We start from the raw sequence: 20173 nt of genomic DNA, 5'->3' as shown, positions 1-20173 counted from the left end.
ATGTCAGTGATTCCCAAATCTGTATCTCTGGTCTTTGCTCTCCTATTCCCCAGGCTTAGATATTTCAGCTTAGATTCATAAGCACATAGATATATCACAGATAGCTCAAACTTCATGTATTTAGCCCTCTTCCCCATCCTGGTTTCCCCATTCTAGGAACTGCACTTCTACCAAAGAAGTTGCTTAGACCAGGAAGTTATCCTGGATGTTTCCTATTTGACAGCCATGCCCAATCTAATACTAAGTCCTGTTGCCTTTAGCTCTAAAATCTATCCAGAGTCTGTGCATGTCTTGTCATTTCCACTGCCATCACCTTGGTCTAAACTACGTTAGTTCTTACTTGGACATCTGCAGTATCCTAACTGATCTCTTTTTCAGGATAAAGACTCCCCTGCCTTAAACTCTCCATTGGCTTTCCACTGTGCTTCAAATGAAGTTAAAATTTTTAAACATGGCTCTTCTGGTTGATTCTCTCTTGCATCCATGCATTCATCATCTTCTGGTCAGTCTGGCCTTTCTTTGGTTCCTGCACATCCCAAAGCTTTTTCTCATCCTGTGGTCTTCGCATTTGCTGAGCTCTCTACCTAGAATGTTTTTTTTTTCTCTTCAGTCTTCACATGGCTGACTCCTTCTCTTTTAAGTCTTAACTTTAAAGTGTTACTTCTGAGAGATTTTTCTCTGCCTAATCTAAATTATGTTCCTTGTGCCATTCTTTAATAGCATATAGAGCTTAATATGATTGATATTTGTTTTTTCTGTTTATTTAATATCAGTCTCTCACTAAATTGTGTGTTTTATTTATAACAAGCATTCGATAAATATTTATTGAATGAATTATTAAAATAGTCATTCAACCCTTAACTCAGATATCTCCTTTGAGAAGTCCTCCTTTTTAAACTCCTTTCTTCTTCTGTAGTAAGTTAACTCCCCTCAATTTTGTTCAGCACCTTACCCTTCCATCACCAACCCCCACAGAATGTGTTGGGGGCTCATAGTGCTTTGAATATAATAGATACTCAGGAAATTATGAACATATGAATCCATTTGAAAATCTTAGGGTTCTAAGTAGGTTTTGAAAATAAAGGCACACCTCTGTAAGAGAAATTTATTTTTCTAAGAAAAACTCCTTGATTTTAAAAGCACTGTAGAAGCAGTTTTCCTACATGTGATTCCTTGTTTTAGTGGAACAATTGCTTGGTCAGGTATGAAAACATTAACACTTAACAGTGGGAGAAGTGGTTTGGCAACATCTTGCATTTTTGTCAACTCTTAGTGGAATTAGAGTAAATAGAAATTACTTGGCATAAGTCATGCAACTTAGTAAGGAAACCAGGTTGCATCCTCCCACCTTAGGCATAGCTGGTTTTAAGTATCATGTAAAAGGTCTGACTCATAACTCTGAACACACCTGAATTGGAATTTGCTTAGAAATATTTGGGTATACTGTGATTTTCCTCTGACTCTTTAATGCCATTTCTGTGTAATTTGAATTCCACAATGGGTGATTTAGATAGTGCATTAGTTTGCTAGGAATAAAAAAGTATCACAAACTGGATAGCTCATTTGCTGCACAGTTCTTTCTGAGTTCTCACAGGGAGAAGCTGTTCCATGCCTCACTCCTAGCTTGTGGTGGTTTGTTGGCAATCTTTGATATCACTTGGCTTGTAGATGCATCTCTCTTTTGTCTGCCTTCGCATTCACATGGTGTCTTCCTGTGTGCATATCTGTTCACATTACTACTACTACTACTACTACTACTACTACTGCTTCTTCTTCCTCTTCTTCTTCTTCTTCTTCTTTTCTTCTTCGTTCTTCTTTCTTCTTCTTCTTCTTCCTTCTTCCTTCTTTCTTCTTCTTCACCGAGAAAAAGCAGGAGCAGGGAGGAGAGGGAGAAGCAGACTCCCTGCTGCAGGGAGCTGGAGGATGCAGGGTGGATTCTGGCTGGATTCGGGAACTCCAGGATCATGACCTGAGCCAAGGCAGACATTCAGCTGACTGAGCCACCCAGGTGCCCCTACATGACATTCTTTCAGTAAGGATGGAATTATATTGGATTAGGGGCCTACCCTGTTCCAGTATAACCTTATCTTAACTAATTACATCTACAATTATCCTGTTTCCAGAGGAGTAGGAACTCCTGTATTTTTTTGTTGACACAATTTATCCCGTAACAGGTAAGCTCAACAGTTTCGTCTTTCCTCCTTTTTGGCACAAGTAGATTGGATATATTCATCTCTTGGGTGGAAACAAGTGTTTTGATTATCATTGAAATGTATTACACATTCAACATCTGAAGTGACATTGTAAAGAATGATTGAATTTTGTAAGTTGCAGACATTCTGCACTTTTGTGCCTGAAGTAAAGTACTCTGAAAAACCATCCATCTGTCTTACTTTTGAAAAGCATCCTGGTCTGTATCTGTCCGGGTGAAGGTATTTGTACAAAACGTTAGATTGATTTTAGGGAACAGAAAGTGACATTTATATGTTAAAAAAAAAAAAAAAAAAAAGAGTAAGGAAAGTATTTGTGTAGAAAGAAGCAGAGGTCCAAATCTAAGGGTCGAGGAAAGAAAACTAGCCATGGTAAGGAGAGGGCTGAGGGCTGAGAGGTAAGATGTGTTACTCTGTAAATGGGTCCTATGTGGGAGTGAGAAGAAAATGGCAGGGCAGAAAACTGATGTCTGACTGTACTTTTTTTGAGCCTGTGATATGTCTGTATGTCTGTTAATTCTTCCAGCTATCCTTGGGGTTAGTTATTTACTTCATTTTATAGATGGAGAAAACTGAAACTCAGGTTAATTATCCAAGATATCCAACTAGTACAAAGGGCCCATCTAGAAGCACAGTTTGGGAGGACTTGACCTTTATTTCTTCTTCCCTCACTCATTTGTGTCACTTTGTACAAGTTATGAATTTTGAACATCTCCATTTCTTCACCTGTAAAGTGGGAACTGTAATACCTGACTCACAGGGTTGTTGTAAGGACCAAATGAGACAGCGTATATAAAGAATTGCTCTGGTTCCTAGTATCAATTATGTGGTTAAGGAAAATAGATATAGTCTTTATAATTGGTTATAATTTATAACCAAAAAAATGTGAGCAACTAGTTATTAATAGGGGAATAGTTATCTAGTCTCACATTAGAATATGATGCAGCAGTTAAAATGAAGACAGTTGTATGATGACCCAGCTGGAGGCTTCCAGGGATGACAGGGTGGAGGCTGTGTGCTGTCTGTTGTCCCAGCATCTGTCTGGTCAGGTCTGCTGAATCTGGTACTTCCCTGTGTTTTATCTTTTGCCTGGACCTGCGGTCAGGATTGTGAGGAGAATTTGCAAGGAACACTGGTGAGTAGGTAGTGTCTCTGTCAGTCCTCTCTTAAAATGATGCAGCCATTAACACTTCAACTTTGTCATCTTATGTGGTCAGGCTTGGATCCCAACGTTTCTCATTTATTTAATGCTCTAAACCTAAGTCTCAGGAACTTAGAAAGCTCAGCCTCTGTTCTGATTGACTAAATACATGTTAATGTGTTTGTTAATACTGACACTGGTTGGAGAAACTAACTGCTTAACAACAAGAAAACACCACACAATGTGACTGCTCTAACAGTGGAAGTTGATCTTGTCTTTATTTTCTTTGCATAAACAATCCATGGTCTTTCCAGATTGAGGGTGGGCTGGAACTCATCAGATAGGCATTTAGGAACTCCACAGGCTGGGCACTGACATCCAGCCAGAGGAAGGGGGCAGAGCAGGGAGGACATATTTTTGGTTCACCAGGTCTTGTAGTGGCAGGTGCCACTTCTGCTCACATGTCATTGGCTAAAACTCGTTCTGATGGTGTCACTTAACTGCAAGGGAGGTTAACAAATATTTGTCAAGGATGAAGAAGATGTATTTAATGAACACCTAGCAGTCTGTTGCCAGAGATGGGCTGTTTCTCCTTTAACTTTGTAGTTGTTGTTTCAACTGTGTTTTCTTCTTCTTTTTTTTTTTTTAATGATTCACTCATTCAAATTTCTGAATAGGCAATACCTTCACATAGCTGCAGAGCTTAAAAATGGAAAAAGAGTGGTCCCCGGTTGGCTCAGTTGGTTAGGTGTCTGCCTTTGACTCAGGTTGTGATCCTGGGGTCTGGTGTTCTGGGATGGAATCCACATTGGGCTCACTGCTCAGTGGGGAGTCTGCCTCCTTTCCTCACCTTTACTCTTACTGTGTTCTCACTCTTTCAAATAAATAAAATATTAAAAAAAAAAAAAGGTAAAAAAATATATAGTGAAAGTTTGCCTCTCATCCCTGCCCCACATCTGCCCAGTTCCTACTGGATAATCATGGTAATTTTCTTGTGTATCTTTTTAGAGACTTTCTGTTTTAAAAAGCAAATAAATATGAATATATATTCATCCCTTCCTTTTTACATGGATGAGGCATGGTATACATAGTCTCTTTGCTTCTTTCCCATAATAGTATAAGATAGTAACTTTAAATTTTTTATTATTCAGTCTCAATGGCAAGACATTCCTCCTCTCAAGTTTCTAATCTGATTTGGTCAAGATATAGTCTAGTGAGGAGGAGATGCACACAGGGAAAGCTTTTGTACCTAAGATAAAATACTTATCTCCTATATGCTGTATAGCTCAGTACCACAGTTAAGAGTGAGTGAAGAATACTTTTTAGATTCAAATTAGGTTTTTAGAAAACTGTTAAAAAGAATTAAACATGCTAAGATTATTCTTCATATTTAAATCACATAAATAATTGAAATTAGCAAAACTGAAAATTGTTGGTGTTAGGAAGTAGGTCCCTACTATTGACTACATTTCTATGTAATTTCTAAAGCACTAAGTACATTTGAGTGATAGTTAAGTCTCTTGAATAATTACATGGCTTTTATTTTGGTAAACTCATATGTTTGGAGTATTAACATTTTATTTCTAATTCATAACTCTGGCCTAAATGATAAAGTAATAAAATGTTATGTATTTCTTTCACTTACCATTTAATTTATATTAACAAACCCAAATGCCATTTTAAACTCTTGGGCACTTGTTGCCCTGAGCTATGTTGGGAGGCCCTTTTCTTTGTGGTTTCCCATGGTCCATGAACCTGCCAGTGAGACGCAACACTGCTCATAAATGGGAAGGAAGAGTAGGAGGTCATACATAGCTGAGAGCTGAGATTGGTTGGTATTGACCCCTGCCTCTCTGCCTTTGCTGTGTGAACGTATGAGCAGAAACTGCTGTGCCAAGAAAAAAGTGACCTCAAATGGCTCTTATTCAAACATCTGCCCTGACTTAGTTCATACAGGAACCTGGTTTGCTTTGTTCTGTGGTAATCAGGCCTCCAGGGAAGTCTAAACTGGTTCACATGACCAGCAGTAAATGGCACCTTTCATATGTGCTGAGGAGGAGATATACAGGAGAGCGTGAGGAGGAAGAGTTGGGGAGATCTCTTTCCCTTCTTGGCTTCCTCAGCTTTATTTTTCCTTTCTTTTTGCCTTTACTGGTGGGGATTTTCACAATATATCCCCTCAAAAGGACTTCATTTCCTGTGGCTGTAATGTCAAAAATACTTCCCTATATGAAAAACTAGATATGTTGTATAAATCATAAGACATCCTTTTAGGACATAGCTGAGCTTCCTCAATAATAATAATAATAATAATAATAAGGAGGAGGAGGAAGACTGAAGGAACGGATTGAAGAAGGAGCTGGAAATGGGAGTTGACTTTGCTGCTGCAGTTGCCTTCCTAAGCCTTTGCAGATGTTGGTAATCAAAAGAATTGGGTTTTAAAAAGCCTTGTGGGAAACTTCAATGAAGGCCTTGTGTCGAAGTTAGGGAGCATATAGTAATGTGAGACCCTCAAAGGATCATAATTTCACTAAAGAGTAGGGACAAGGCCATATGTTTGTCTTCGCCTAGTCTTTAGAGGGAAAATTTGCCAAGAATTCTTAACCACAGGCTCATCCTCACTCAGGTTCCCTATTCTAATTTGTACTATCTGTTTGTGTGGTCTGGCAATTTCCAACTTGTGAAATTTGTTTTAAATGGCCCCATGCCTCAGGGTTCCTAGCAGAAGCAAATAAAAAAACCTCCCTGAAGGGATGCACTCTCAGTCCAGGCCTCCTGGGTATCCCAAAGAGAAAGCTCTACCATAAGCTTAAAAACCTCAATTACAAAAAGGCAGGGAGACAAGTAACCATGAGTGTGAGCAGAAATTCTAAAGAGCAGAATTAGAATCCCAAGATCTTCAGATAATGGGATTATGAAGCTAAGTATCAACAGTTAAGCTAAAGTTAAAAGAAATACAAAAAAGAATGAAAGATATGAGCACAGAGCAAAAATGCCATCAAAAGAGATTAGGTTGTTTTTTAAAAAGAACCACATACAACTTTTAGAAACAGTAGGTGGGTTACACAGGAATAGATACCTGGAGTGTAGCACAGAGAAACAATATAAAAAATATAAGAGCGAAAGGCAAAAAGAGAATTAAGTGCTCTAACATAATCCTCATCAGATTGTCCTTTGACAATCCTTTATTAAGGATGAGAATTTCTCATATTTCATGAAAGATATGAATCCTTATGTTTAGGAATCACAGTCGATTCAAAGTGTGTTTGAGAACAAACAAGAAATCCACATTTCACTAAATCACACTGAAACTATGTGACAGGCACTACAATCAGATGTAAAAATATTACAGAGAGCAGAGAGCAAAGAAAGATCACCTGTGATACTCTAAAAATTACATAACTGATTTGATTTTCAATTTCACCAGCTGTTCTGTGCTTCATTTGCTTTCTTTCAGTGATTTCTTTTGATTTATTGAGGTTTGTTTGTTTCATTTAACCATCCCCTTTCCTGCCCAAACCTTTGTTATTTGTATGTCGGTTCCTGTTGCCTCTTGTTTCTCTTGATTCTTAGTCATCTAGTTGCTTTTTATGCTTGATTATCTTTGTGTACGGATTATGTTCTTTGGAAATTTAACTCCTGTTAATGGGAGGGCTAGGGTGAAGGTATGCTTCTGCGAGGTTCTTGGTAGCGTGACCATTCTGGGACCATCTTAATTCAGGTTCAGCATTTGATATGTTTTAGTCCATCCAAATGATGCTAACCTACTCCAAGTTCATCTTTACTGTGAGGCTAGCTCATTTTTCAGTAGATCTCTTCAATGTAAAAGTGGCTTTGACTGCTGGATTACTTCTCTGGGTTCTTGTTTTCCTTTAGATTTTGGTTTAGTTACTCCTTACCATTTTGTTCTTTGATGCTTTTATGAACACATTTTTGTTTCATTTGGCTTTTTCGATTGTCCTCATTAGAATGATAGTCTGAAAGTACAGGTTCTCATTAACACCAAAAGCAAAAATCATATTGTGCTTTTTTCAAAGACTCAAGTTTACATCCTAAACTGGTAATGGAGGGTGGCTGTCTGAAAATTGTTCTGTTTAATATTCTGAAAAGGGTGAATTGTTGTCTATTCGTAAAATGATGCATCACTAGAACAGGGGTAATAAAAATCCTCGAAAGCTTGTTTAGTAATTTATAATTTGCAATAAGGTACATACTCGAAATAGCTCTTTAGAATGTAATTTCTAAATAAAACCTTTCATTATCTGGAAGGTCTTGAGCATAATATTTGTGGATAACTCGTATCACATCTCCTTACTCAAACTATTCCTTCTTCTCCACCTTCCTTGCCTGGTCTTTTTTTTTTTTTTTTTCTTTTTAATTTTATTTAAATTCAATTTGTCAACATACAGTATAACACTCAGTGCTCTTCCTTGCCTTATCTAATCTGTCACAACTCCTGTTAATTTGACCTTCTTATATCTCTTAAAACTGTGTGCCTCTTCATCCCTCTATTCTTTGCCCAAATTCAGATCATCAACCCCACTGCTCTGGGAGCTATAGATCCTACATGCAAATTAGAATGCCTTCTCACCAGTCTTCCTGCCCCTGTCCTTGTCCTTTCAGACATTAGCCATTGGCTCCATTATTCTCAGGAGAAAGTCTGAGCTGCTGTGTGGCCTGTGTCCCTCACGTGACCATTCATTGCCTGGCTGCCTAGCTTGTGCTGTCATGCTTTCACAATGTAGCCTTCATCTTCCTGTACATCTTCCTTTGCTGCTTCTACAATCAATACTTCTGTAAGCCCTCGGTACTTGTTCATTCAATGAACCAGTGAATGGTGTGTGTGATGCTAGGGAGAACCAAGTAATCATAAACCCTGTCATATTTCTGTTAGAAAGCTGTGTTAGGTAGGTAGTTGAGCCGTATTGCATGGCTAGCATGGTAATGTCTGAATTTAATTTCCTCATTTTATATCATCTGTCTTTAGAGCAACCCTTTCAGTGAAAAGTCAGAACAAACACACAACAAAAAACCACCTCTCCTCCGAAATTTGTATTTTAGCTTTCTCCCCCCAAGTAACTTTATGTTAGAATTATAGAGGCATCTCCACAAACAGCAACCAAGAGGTCCAGACTTCATCACATGTCCTTACGGTGTCAACAGCGGTAGGTTACGTACTGTTTCTGAGTGATAGCTACACACAACAGATGGCATCATCACCCAATTCATTTTCAAATGTGAAGGACTCTAGTGACACCCACTCTTAGTCCTTGAGTCTTTGGTGGTAAAGAAGAATCTTTGTCATCCTTAGGACCTCAAGTCCATTGTTTTTTGTCATATGGAATGAAATGACTCAGGTGCCTTCTTTTCATTTTTTAGAATGTGTAACGCTGTAAGATCGACTATAGAATACTGTAGGGCATCTTGACATAAATATTTTCATCATCATCTAGTTGACAGTGCTACTTTTTTTTTTCTTTTTGACAGTGCTACTTCTTGTTTTTTTGACTGTCATGATCACTGAATCTCTCTCATTGATTGCACCAAAATATTTTTTCTCTATTTTGGTGATCTGACATATTGTTTTATTAGAGTTACTTGGCAGTTTTGTTATTGCTGCTAAGTACAGTTCCAAGATATGTAGACTTTTTTAAAAAACCTGATTAGTAGTCATTTTTGGTCTGCATATAGGAGATAAAAGTAGAACTAGCTCCTCCAGTGGTGAGAAATTTATAGTAAACAGTGCCACACACCCTTTCATTCTCTCCCTGCCTGTTCTAAACGTCTGTAATGGGTTATGGCATTCTTTTTCAGTGCAGCCTACTAACCAGTCTCAACACAGTGCTTCAAGTCACCACCACGAGTCAGATTTGGCACTTGAGAACCCCGGACTATTCTTTCTTGTTCATTTTGCACCAAATATTTTTCTTTGCATGTCTGTGCCTTATGGCTCTGTACACAATTATATTTTGGGTGCTGTTTCCCCCCTTCCATGCTGTTCTTTGTGGTATCTACCAGACAAATTGTATAAGCAAATAAAGATTGCTGTAATAATGATGATAACAACTAATATGTATTGATTAGTTACTATGTACCAGGCACTGTAGTGAATGTTTAGCATGCATTATTTCATTGCAGTCTTGTAACAACTCTGAGTTAGAGACCATTATTATTCCCATTTTATATATGGAGAAACTAGGACAAGACTAATTGGTAAATGATAGAGCCTGGATTTTAACTGAGGTCACCTGCCCAGATTTTTAACTTCTGAGTTATTACCTCCCTAACCAATGAAGGCTGGTTTAAAACCAAAATGATTCATAGTAAATATGCTTTTGCCTGTGCTATCATTAGGCTAAAATAAAAAGCCAGTACCTTTGTATTTTTCCAGATTGCGAACCGACATACCACCACCTTTTTTATCTCTAAGAAATTTATAGTTTTATGTCTATTTTTAAAAGATCTTCTGGAAGATTTCATAAATATGACTTAGGTTTTTATTAACCTCTTTTGCTTTTTATCTTTCCATAAATCCCAACAACCTTTGTAATTTTTGAGAGCACAGCTATCTTTGTAGGCTGTCTTATACGTTCACAGATGGTATTATTTTATCTGTCCTCATACCATCTGTAGCATCAACCTAGTCTGTTCCAATTGGTGTTATCTTTCATTTATGCAGGAGTGAGTTATTAAAATAAAACTTTATATTTGTATAGCATTTTGGGTAAACGTTAGGGTAAAACATTGATTTATTTTATCACAACAATCCTATGCAAAGAAAATTTAAATTTTTTTGCCTCATTTTGATTTACTTTATATGTAGTCTTTGGAATTGAGCTGAATTGAATTCAAGAACTACCTATTGAACACATATTGTGATAACAGAACTGTGGAAATGAAGAAATGATCCCTCTTCTCACTGAGCTTACAGTCCAGCTGAAAAGACAGAGAAATAAATACAGTTATGATTTTCACTATGGAAAGGCAATAGAGGGTTGTATGGAAAAGGATTTCAAAGGATTAAATCTGGTCTGATGAGTCCAGAAGGCCCTTCCAGAAGAAGGGTGAGTAGGAGTTGGCCAAAGTGGAGCTGGTAGGTAGTAGGAAAGAGAAAGAGAGTCTTCAATGCAGAGTGTGCAGCAAATGAGGAGGCCCAGATGTCAGGGAACTTGGAGTTACCAAAATATTGAAACAAGTTCAGTCTAACTGAGACTTAAAGTGAGAGGAAGAGAGTGATAGTGGCCTGAGGTGAGACTTGAGAGGTAAGCAGGGACCAGTGGGTTAATAAAGGGATCTAAGATTATTGGCAAGACATTGATGAGCTGAAAGCCAGAGATAAGACTCAAGCAGATTTGGAAGACTGCTCAGGCTACAGTGTGGAAAATGGATTGGAAAAAGGGAGAAATGGATGGGAGAAAGTTAGGAGGCTCTTTTTGCAGTCTGTATGAAAAATGATTTTTACTTAGACTAGTGTAACGGCAGTAGAGATGGAAAGAAATGGATTGATTTGAGAGGCCACGCAACTGAGAATAGAGGAACCAGTGTGTATTTCTATAAAACTCTGGTGTATTCTACTATGTCATACTGAACCAAATTCCTGTTCTGCACAGTAGAGTATGAGCCAGAGAAAAATGGAACAAAAATGAAACCAGCTTAGTATGCATGTTGTTAGCAGGCATGACCTCACAAAGTAGTTTGAAGGATAATAAAGAGTAAAGCACTCAGTTAATTGGAAAGTACTTAGTTTAACAGTCATCTACTCAGGGTTCTGATGTAAAGCTTGCCCTTCACTTCTGTGTGTGTGATAACAACAGAACTTTGTTAGACAAATGTATATTCAGTAGCTCATATTTCCCTTTGCCCCTAAATGTCAGTTCATTCTTTCACTGATTGAAAAAAAATTTTTTTTTTTTCTGAGGGCCCACTATCTACTAGGTATGTTTACTTATCTCAGTCTTTAATACCACATTATAGCCATCATACCTAGTGTGGGCTTTGGCATTTATAGGTACTAGATGGGGCCGCATCGCATTCAGGGCACATTTATTAGTCAATCAGGTTTCCATTGACAGCCTCACTATTTCCTCCCAAGTGGCCTGCCCATCACTTAGGGTGCAGCCACTGATGAAATCCTGCCACTTTGGTCTTCCCTGACTCCTGATGTCTTATCTTCTATACTTTCTGTTACTGCTCCGCTTTGCTCAGTCTACATGCCTCATCCCACTTCAAAGAGTCAGTCAGTTTAGCCACCACCACCACCACTAAGTCTTTTTTTTTTTTAAGATTTTATTTATTTATTCATGAGAGAGAGAGAGAGAGAGAGAGAGGCAGAGACACAGACAGAGGTAGAAGCAGGCTCCATGCAGAGAGCCTGATGTGGGATTTGATCCCGTACTCCAGGATCATGCCCTGGGCCGAAGGCAGGCACTTAACCGCTGAGCCACCCAGGGATCCCCACCACCAAGTCTTTGATCAGAATATTTGGCTGACTGAATGAATTGGTTTTTGACTGAGATGATCAGCCATTTCAGTCAGACTAGAAAACTCAGTTGCCCATTGTAGACCTATTATATTAGCCAAGGTAAAACAAGCAGTTGTAACAAATAAATCCTCAATCTTGGTGGTTTAAATACAATAAAAGTTTACTTCTTGCTAATGTAAAGTCCAGCCGGTAACAAATGTGGGAACGATGGGTTTTCTGCTCCACTAAAAGATCCAGGCTGAGAGAGTCTTCAGGTGGCTCATTAGGTTGTTCTGGGCCCAACATTCAGATGGGGAAAGAGCAGATGTGAACAATCACAAAGGAGGTTTTTATGGGCCAGAGCTAGAAGTGGCTTAATCATTTCTGCATACATGTTATTGTCTACAACTTGGGTACATGGCAATACGTAATTGCAGAGGGAAACTGGGAAATGTCGTCTATGTGTTTGCCCAGAAGGAATGGAAAACCTAATGAGCCAATTTCTGCTCCACCTAGCTAATGATTTTCCTTGTACCTGCTCTTTGATTCAAATGATAGGGGTAGGGAAGAGCCAGAGGTATGGAGGAGTCTGTGTTTTTCTAAGTAGCTCTTGTCACAGTACTGGGCTTGAGAGTGGGAAATGTCTATATTCTGAATTCCTAACATATCTTATGATTGTTATTACTCTTTCTCACAGGGAAATAAATGCTCGACTAGATGCTGTCTCTGAAGTACTCCATTCAGAATCCAGTGTGTTTGGTCAGATAGAAAATCATCTACGTAAATTGCCCGATATAGAGAGAGGACTCTGTAGCATTTATCACAAAAAAGTAAGTGTGAGAGAAATTAAATCTATTAAAACTGATAATATGGAAATCCCTGGGTGGCTCAGCTGTTTAGCGCCTGCCTTGGCCCAGGGCATGATCCTGGAATCCTGGGATCGAGTCCCACATCAGGCTTCCTGCGTGGAGCCTGCTTCTCCCTCTGCCTGTGTCTCTGCCTCTCTCTTTCTCTCTCTCTCTGTCTCTCGTGAATAAATAAAACCTTTTAAAAGAAAACTCATAATGTTCTTTAACATAAGGACACCAGATATTAAAGGAAAACACAGAGCTTTATCATTATTATTCTTTTGTGAAATCTCAATGGTATCATGAGAGAATTCTCAGAACATTTAATTGCACAAATTAAAATTATTCCAATTTTTGCATTGTAAAAAGTAAAGTTCACCCATTTCTGTTAACTACAGCAACATATACAGGCCCTCCTATTAAGATACAAGATACTCTTAAGTTTCATCCTCAAAATGTGAATCATCATCAAAATAGAAAATTTCTTAGACTAGCCATTTTAAAAAAAACAAAAACATTTATTTACTTATTTGAGAGAGAGCACATGTGAGCACAGTGGTGGGAGAGAGGAGCACTGAGATTGGGGAGAGAGAATCCCAAGCAAACTCTGTGCTGAGCACAGAGCTTGACGTGAGGCTTGATCCTACAATCCTGAGATTATGACCTGACCTGAAACTAGGAGTCGGATGCTTAACCAACTGACCTCTCAGATACCCATAGACTAGCCATTTTTAAAAAAAGATGTCTTATTTCTTTTGACCTCAGAATAACTTTTTTTTTTAAAGATTTTATTTATTCATGAGAGACAGAGAGAGAGAGAGAGAGAGAGAGAGAGAGAGCAAGAGACATAGGCAGAGGGAGAAGCAGGCTCCACGCAGGGAGCCCGATGTGGGACTCTATCCTGGGTCTCCAGGATCACACCCTGGGCTGAAGGCGGCACTAAACCGCTGAGCCACCCAGGTTGTCCTCCAGAATAACTTCTTACGTGATTTATCCAGAGGGAAACTCTGCTAATATATCTGTGGTGGTATCAATATGCAAATGAGTTGGGTATTGAAGCTAAGTAAAAAACATTATTTTGATTTTTATCATTTAAGCTTTACAGTTTGTCATAACAATAACAAAAGAGGGTTTTCCCATGAGGATAGCAGGAGATTTTTCAGCAGAAACTTTGCAAATCAGAAAGTAGTGGTACAATATACTCAAAGTGCTGAATGGGAAAAATCTGCAGCCAAGAATACTCTATCCAGCAAGGCTGTCATCCAGGATAGAAGAAGAGATAGTTTTCCAGACAAATAAAAACTAAAAGGTATTGATGACCACTAAACCAGCCCTTCAAGAAATATTAAAGGAGACCTTGAGTGGAAAGAAGGGACCAAAGGTGAAATAAAAGGAAATCTGCCCCCTCCCCCCTAAAAAACTATTTGTGTAAAAAATCAGTCAAGGAAGTCACAAGAGAGGATTTAAAATATAGTAACATATACCTAAAACTTGGAGGGGGAAGGAAAAAAGAATGGATTCAAACTTAAACAGTCATCAACTTAATATAGACTGCTACATGCAGAAGAGGTTTTATAGAAACCACATGGTAACCATATACAAAACCACTAACTTGTAAAGAATAAAGAGAAAGAAATCCATATATATCCACTATAGAAAATCAGCAAAATATGAAAGAGAGGAAGACGAGAAAGGATTAGAGAATGTCTTTAAAAACCACCACAAAAGAAGTAATAAAATGGTAATAAATACATATCTATCAATAATTACTTTGAATGTAAATGGACTGAACAATCAAAAGACATGGGACGCCTGGGTGGTTCAGCAGTTGAATGTCTGCTTTTGGCTCAGGGCATGATCCCCGGACTAGGGATGGAATGCTGCATCAGGCTTCCTGCGGGGAGCCTGCTTCTCCCTCTGCCTGTGTCTCTGCCTCTCTCTTTGTGTCTCTCATGAATAAACACATAAAATCTTTTTAAAAAGAAAAGAAAAGATGAGTCTTGTTTTTTTATTGTCACCTGATTTTTTTTTAAAGATTTTATGTATTTATTCATGAGAAGACAGAGAGAGAGGCAGAAACACAGGCAGAGGGAGAAGTAGGCTCCCTGTAGGGAGCCTGATGTGGTACTCGAACACAGGGACCCAAGATCATGGCCGGAGCAAAAGGCAGACGTTCGACCGCTGAGCCACCCAGGCGTCCCACAAGACCCATCTATATGCTGCTCATAAGAGACTCATTTTAGAGCTAAAGACACATGCAGATTGAAAGTAAGGGAATGGAGATACATCTACTATGTAATTGTATGTCAGAAGAAAGCCAGTGTAGCAATACTTAATACTGGACAAACTAGACTTTAAAACAAGAAGTGTAACAAGAGACAAAGAAGGGCACTAGGTAATAATAAAGGGGACAATCCAAGAAGAAGGTAAACAATTGTAAATATGTATGCTCCTAACATAGAAGCACCCAAATACATAAGCAGTTAATAACAAACATAAAGGGACTAATTGATAATCGATAATAGTAGAGGACTGTAACACTTCATTTACATCAATACACACATCATCTAAACAGAAAATTAACAAAGAAACAATGGCTTTGAATGACACACTAGACCAGATGGACTTAACAGATCTACTCAGAACATTCCATCCTAAACCAACAGAATCTACAATTGTTTTCAAATGCACATAGAACATTCTCCAGAATAGATCACATACTAGCCCACAAAACATACCTCAGCAAATTTGAGAAGATCCAAGTCATACCATGCATCTTTTCTGACCACAATGCTATGAAACTGGAAGTTAGCCATAAGAAAAAATCTGGAAATACCACAAATACATGGAGGTTAAGCAACATGCTACTAAATGTTAAATGGGTCAACCAAGAAATCAAAGGAAACGTAAACGTAAGAAACTACATGGAAACAAATGCAAATGAAAATGTGATGGTTCAAAACTTTTGGGATGCAGCAAAGGTGGCCATAAGAGGGAAGTTTATTTTTTAATTTTTTTTATTTTTTAAAGATTTTATTTATTCATGAGAGACACATAGAGAGAGGCAGAGACACAGGCAGAGGGAGAAGCAGGCTCCATGCAGAAAGCCCAATGTGGGACTCGATCCCGGGACCCGTGCGCCAAAGGGTGTACACACACACACACACACACACACACACACAATGGAATATTATTCCACCATAAAAAGGACAAAAGCATGGCATTTGTAATGATGTGGATGGAGCCTAGAGAATATTATGCTAAGTGAAAAAAGTCAGAAAAAGACAAATACCATATGGTTTCACTTGTGGATTTTAAGAAGCAAAACAAATGAGCATGGGGGAAGAAAGGGAGAGTGAGCAAACCATGGAAGAGACTCTTAATTATAGAGAACAAACTGATGGTTATCACAGGGGAGGTAGGTGGAGGATTGGGTGAAATTGGTAATGGAGATTAAGGAGTACACTTGTTGCGATGAGTACCTGGTGTTGCATATAGCTATTGAGTCACTGAATTGTATACCTGAAGCTGGTAATACACTGTATGTTGACTAGCTGGGATTTAAATGAGAGCTTTAAAAAAAAGTAGATGAGATATATATTGGAATATTACAGAATGAAATATTACTGAGCCATGAAAAGAAAGCAATCTCAACATTTCTGTCAACATGAATCGATATAGAGGGTATAATGCTAGGTGGAATAAGTCAGAGAAAGGTGAATAAGTCAGATTTCATTTACATGTGGAGTCCAAAAAACAAAAATGAACAAATGGAAAAGGAAAGTGTGTTGTATATATACAATATTTTTCAGCCATAAAAAAAGTATGAGATCTTGCCATTTGCAACATGATAGACCTAGAGCTATGTGAAATAAGACTGAGAAAAAGAAAACAAATGAATAAACAAAAAAGCAGAATCAGACATGTGAATACAGAGAACAAACTGATGGTTGCCAGAAGGAAGGAGGTGGGGGAATGGACAAAATGGATGAAAGAGAGTGGAGGTGCATGTTTCCTGTTATGGATAAGTCAATTACAGGAATAAAAGATACCACAGAGGGAATATAGTCACTGATATATATAATAATGACATTGTGACAGATGGTAGCTACACTTATGGTGAGCAAGCATAATGTATAATGTCAAATTACTATGTTGTACATCTGAAACCAATGTAACATTGTGTGTCAACTCAAATGAAAATAAAAATTAAAAAATTAAGCTTAACACAGATGAAAAAAATTGAAGACAGCACAAAGAAATGGAAAGACATTCCATCTTCCAATATTTGGAAGAACAAATATTATTAAAATTCTATACTACCCAGAGCAATCTACAGACTTAATTCAATCGTTATCAAAATACCAACAGCTTTTTTTCCCACAGAACTAGGACAAACAATCCTAAAATCTGTGTGGAACCTCAGAAAACCCCAAATAGCTAAAGCAATCTTAAAAAAGAAAAGCAAAGCTGGAGGCATCACAGTTCTGGGCTTCAAGTTTTATTATAAAGCTCCAGTAATCAAAACAGTGTGGTACTGGCATGAAAATAAACACATAGATTGATGGAACAAAATAGAAAATCCAGAAACAAATCCACAATTATATGGTCACTTAACCTTCAACAAAGCAGGAAAGAATTTCCAATGGGAAAAAGACACTTGAAGATCACCTGGATGACATAGTCAGATAAGCATCCAAGTCTTGGTTTCAGCTCAAATCATGATCTCATAGGTGGTGAAATTGAGCCCTGCATTGTCTGATTCTGCACTCAGTCAGGAGTCTGCTTAAAGATTCTCTCCCTTTACCCCTCCCCCCACTTGCTCTCACTCTCTCAAAAAATAAATAAATCTTTAGAAAAAGAATTTCTTCAACCGTGGTATTGGGGAAACTGGACAGCAACATGCAGAATAATGAAACTGGGTGGCTCAGTCGGTTAAATGTGTGGCTCTTGATTTTAACTCAGGTCATGGTGTCAGGATTGTGAGGTTGAGCCCTGTAATTGGGTTCTGCACTCAGTGAGCAGTCTGTTTAAGATTCTCTCCTCCCTTTGCCATTTCCCCTACTTGCACTCAGTCTTTCTGTCTAATAATAAATATATAAATCTTAAAGAATGAAACTGGACCAGTTTCTTACAGCATACACAAAAATAAATCCAAAATGGGTAAAAGACTTAATGTGAGTCCTAAAGCCATAAAAATCCTAGAAGAGAACACAAGCAGTAACTTTTTTGACATTAGCCATAGTAACTTCTTTCTAGATATGTCTGAGGCAAGGGAAATAAAAGCAAGAATAAATGATTAGGACTAATCAAAATAAAAAGCTCCTGCACAGTAAAGGAAACGGTCAACAAAACTAAAAGGCAGCCTATGAAATGGGAGAAGATATTTGCAAACATATCCAATAAAGGGTTAGTATTCAAAATATGTAAAGAACTTATACAGGTCAATACCCCCAAAATAAATAATTCAATTTAAAAATGGGCAGAAGGCATGAACAGACATTTCTCCAAAGAAGACAATCCAGATGGCCAACAGACACATGAAAAGTTCCTCATCGTCACATATCAGGGAAATGCAAATCAAAACTACAGCACCTCACAACTGTCAGAATGAATAAAATCAACAATATAAGAAACAACAGTTTTTGGCAAGGATGTGAAGAAAAAGGAACCCTCTGTGCTGTTGGTGGGAATGCAAAGTGATGCAACCACTGTGGAAAACAGTATGGGCAGGGGGATTCCTCAAAAAGTTAAAAATAAAACTACCCTGTGTTTCAGCAATTGCATATCCTCAAAGAATACAAGAACACTAATTCAAAGAGATATATACACCCTTATGTTTATTTTTATTTTTTTTTAATTTTTATTTATTTATGATAGTCACAGAGAGAGAGAGAGAGAGAGGCAGAGACATAGGCAGAGGGAGAAGCAGGCTCCATGCACCAGGAGCCCGACGTGGGATTCGATCCCGGGTCTCCAGGATCGTGCCCTGGGCCAAAGGCAGGCGCCAAACCGCTGCGCCACCCAGGGATCCCCACCCTTATGTTTATAGCAGCATTATTTACAATAGCCAAATTATGGAAGCAGCCCAGGTATCTGTCAACTGACGGATGGATAAAGGAGAGGTGGCGTGTGTGTGTACATACATATATGTGTGTGTGTATATATACACATGTGTGTGTATACATGTATGTATATATAATGGAATATTATTCAGCCATAAAAATGAATGAAATCTTGTCCTTTGCTATGACATAGATGAAGCTAGAGATTGTGCTAAGCAAAATAAGTGACGAGTGCAGTCCTGAATCCCCATCACCTATTTCACCCTTCCCCCCTCCAACCTCCCCTCTGGTAACTCAGTTTGTTCTATATAGAAGAGTTTGTTTCCTGATCTCTCTTATTTCTTTCCCTTCGCTTGTTTGCTTTGTTTCTTAAATTCTACAGAAGTGAAATCATATGGTATTTGTCTATCTCACTTATGAAATTGAGGAGATACTGTGTTTCTCACCTTCTTACTAAAGGGAGATTATATATACTGCTCTCTCTATATAATGCTACCACAGCTTGCATTACCTTGGATAAAATGATGATGCTGAGATGAGAGTTAGTAGTTTGTTAGTAAGGGACAGAATTAATACTTAAACCAGGTTCCTTGACTAGGTTTTTAATGGGTACATTCGGACATTACCATTTTTGATGTAGTAGTTTTGCTACCATCTCATTTTTTCCCTGGTTATCCTGACATAAGCCATCTTTATTTTCTGCCCAAATGTAAATCCTTGCCAAAGTAATAATTTTATTGTAGAGCAATTTTTATGTGCCCACATTTTAGTTGTGACCAATTTTTCATTAGTCTTTACTTTTTTTAGTCCTTTCCCCCACAAAGTTTTGCTGGAACGATAAGTACTGCTTCTGAGAATACTTGCAGTGCCCAAGAGGACTTATGTAACCGCTCCATATGCTTCAGCTAAATTTGAAAACAAAGAATAAGCCAGAATGGGGAAATACTAATCCCTAGGGAAAAATGCTTGAGTTGGTTATGGGCTCAGTGGAGTCTTTTGTACCATCACTTGATGCACTTGTGTTTTGCTGGCAGTAGCAGAGGTTGTCCTGATACAGTACTCCCCCATTACCTGCAGTTCCAGTTACCATCAGCAGCAGTCCAGAAGCAGATGATCACCTTCTGACATATTGTCAGAAGTTCAGTAATAGCCTCACTTTATATCACAATGCCTTTGACATTCACCTCACTTCATCTCATCACTTGGCATTTTATCTCATGTCATCATAAGAAGTGTGAGTACAGTACAATATATATGGACAGATCACATTCTTATAACTTCTCTTTCAGTATATTGTTACACTTGTTCTACTTTATTGTTAGTTATTGTTGTGCATCTCTTACTGTGCCTAATTTATCAATTAAACTTTATCATAGGTATGTATGTATGTATAGAAAAGACAGTACATAGAGGTTAGGTACTATCTGTAGTTTCAGATATGCACTGGG

General features: G+C 38.1%; 1 protein-coding gene across 6 annotated transcripts in view; it reads left to right on the top strand.

Annotated features, from left to right (window-relative positions):
- The window catches only part of MSH3 (mutS homolog 3), a 185132-nt gene that overhangs the window by 78386 nt on the left and 86573 nt on the right, over window positions 1-20173 (top strand). For all 6 annotated transcript variants that reach the window (XR_005356813.1, XR_005356814.1, XR_005356815.1 and 3 more), the window contains one exon: window positions 12510-12642. Coding sequence is in view for 3 of the 6 variants with exons in the window: in XM_038532443.1 (XP_038388371.1) it covers window positions 12510-12642 (133 nt within the window). In the remaining 3 variants the exon portion in view is untranslated. The remainder of the gene's footprint in view (window positions 1-12509; window positions 12643-20173) is intronic.

This window comes from Canis lupus, chromosome 3 (genome assembly GCF_011100685.1).
Source record: "Canis lupus familiaris isolate Mischka breed German Shepherd chromosome 3, alternate assembly UU_Cfam_GSD_1.0, whole genome shotgun sequence".
NCBI lineage: Eukaryota > Metazoa > Chordata > Mammalia > Carnivora > Canidae > Canis > Canis lupus.
The sequence above is the reverse complement of the archived record's forward strand: the minus strand, read 5'-3'. Positions and strand labels throughout refer to the sequence as shown.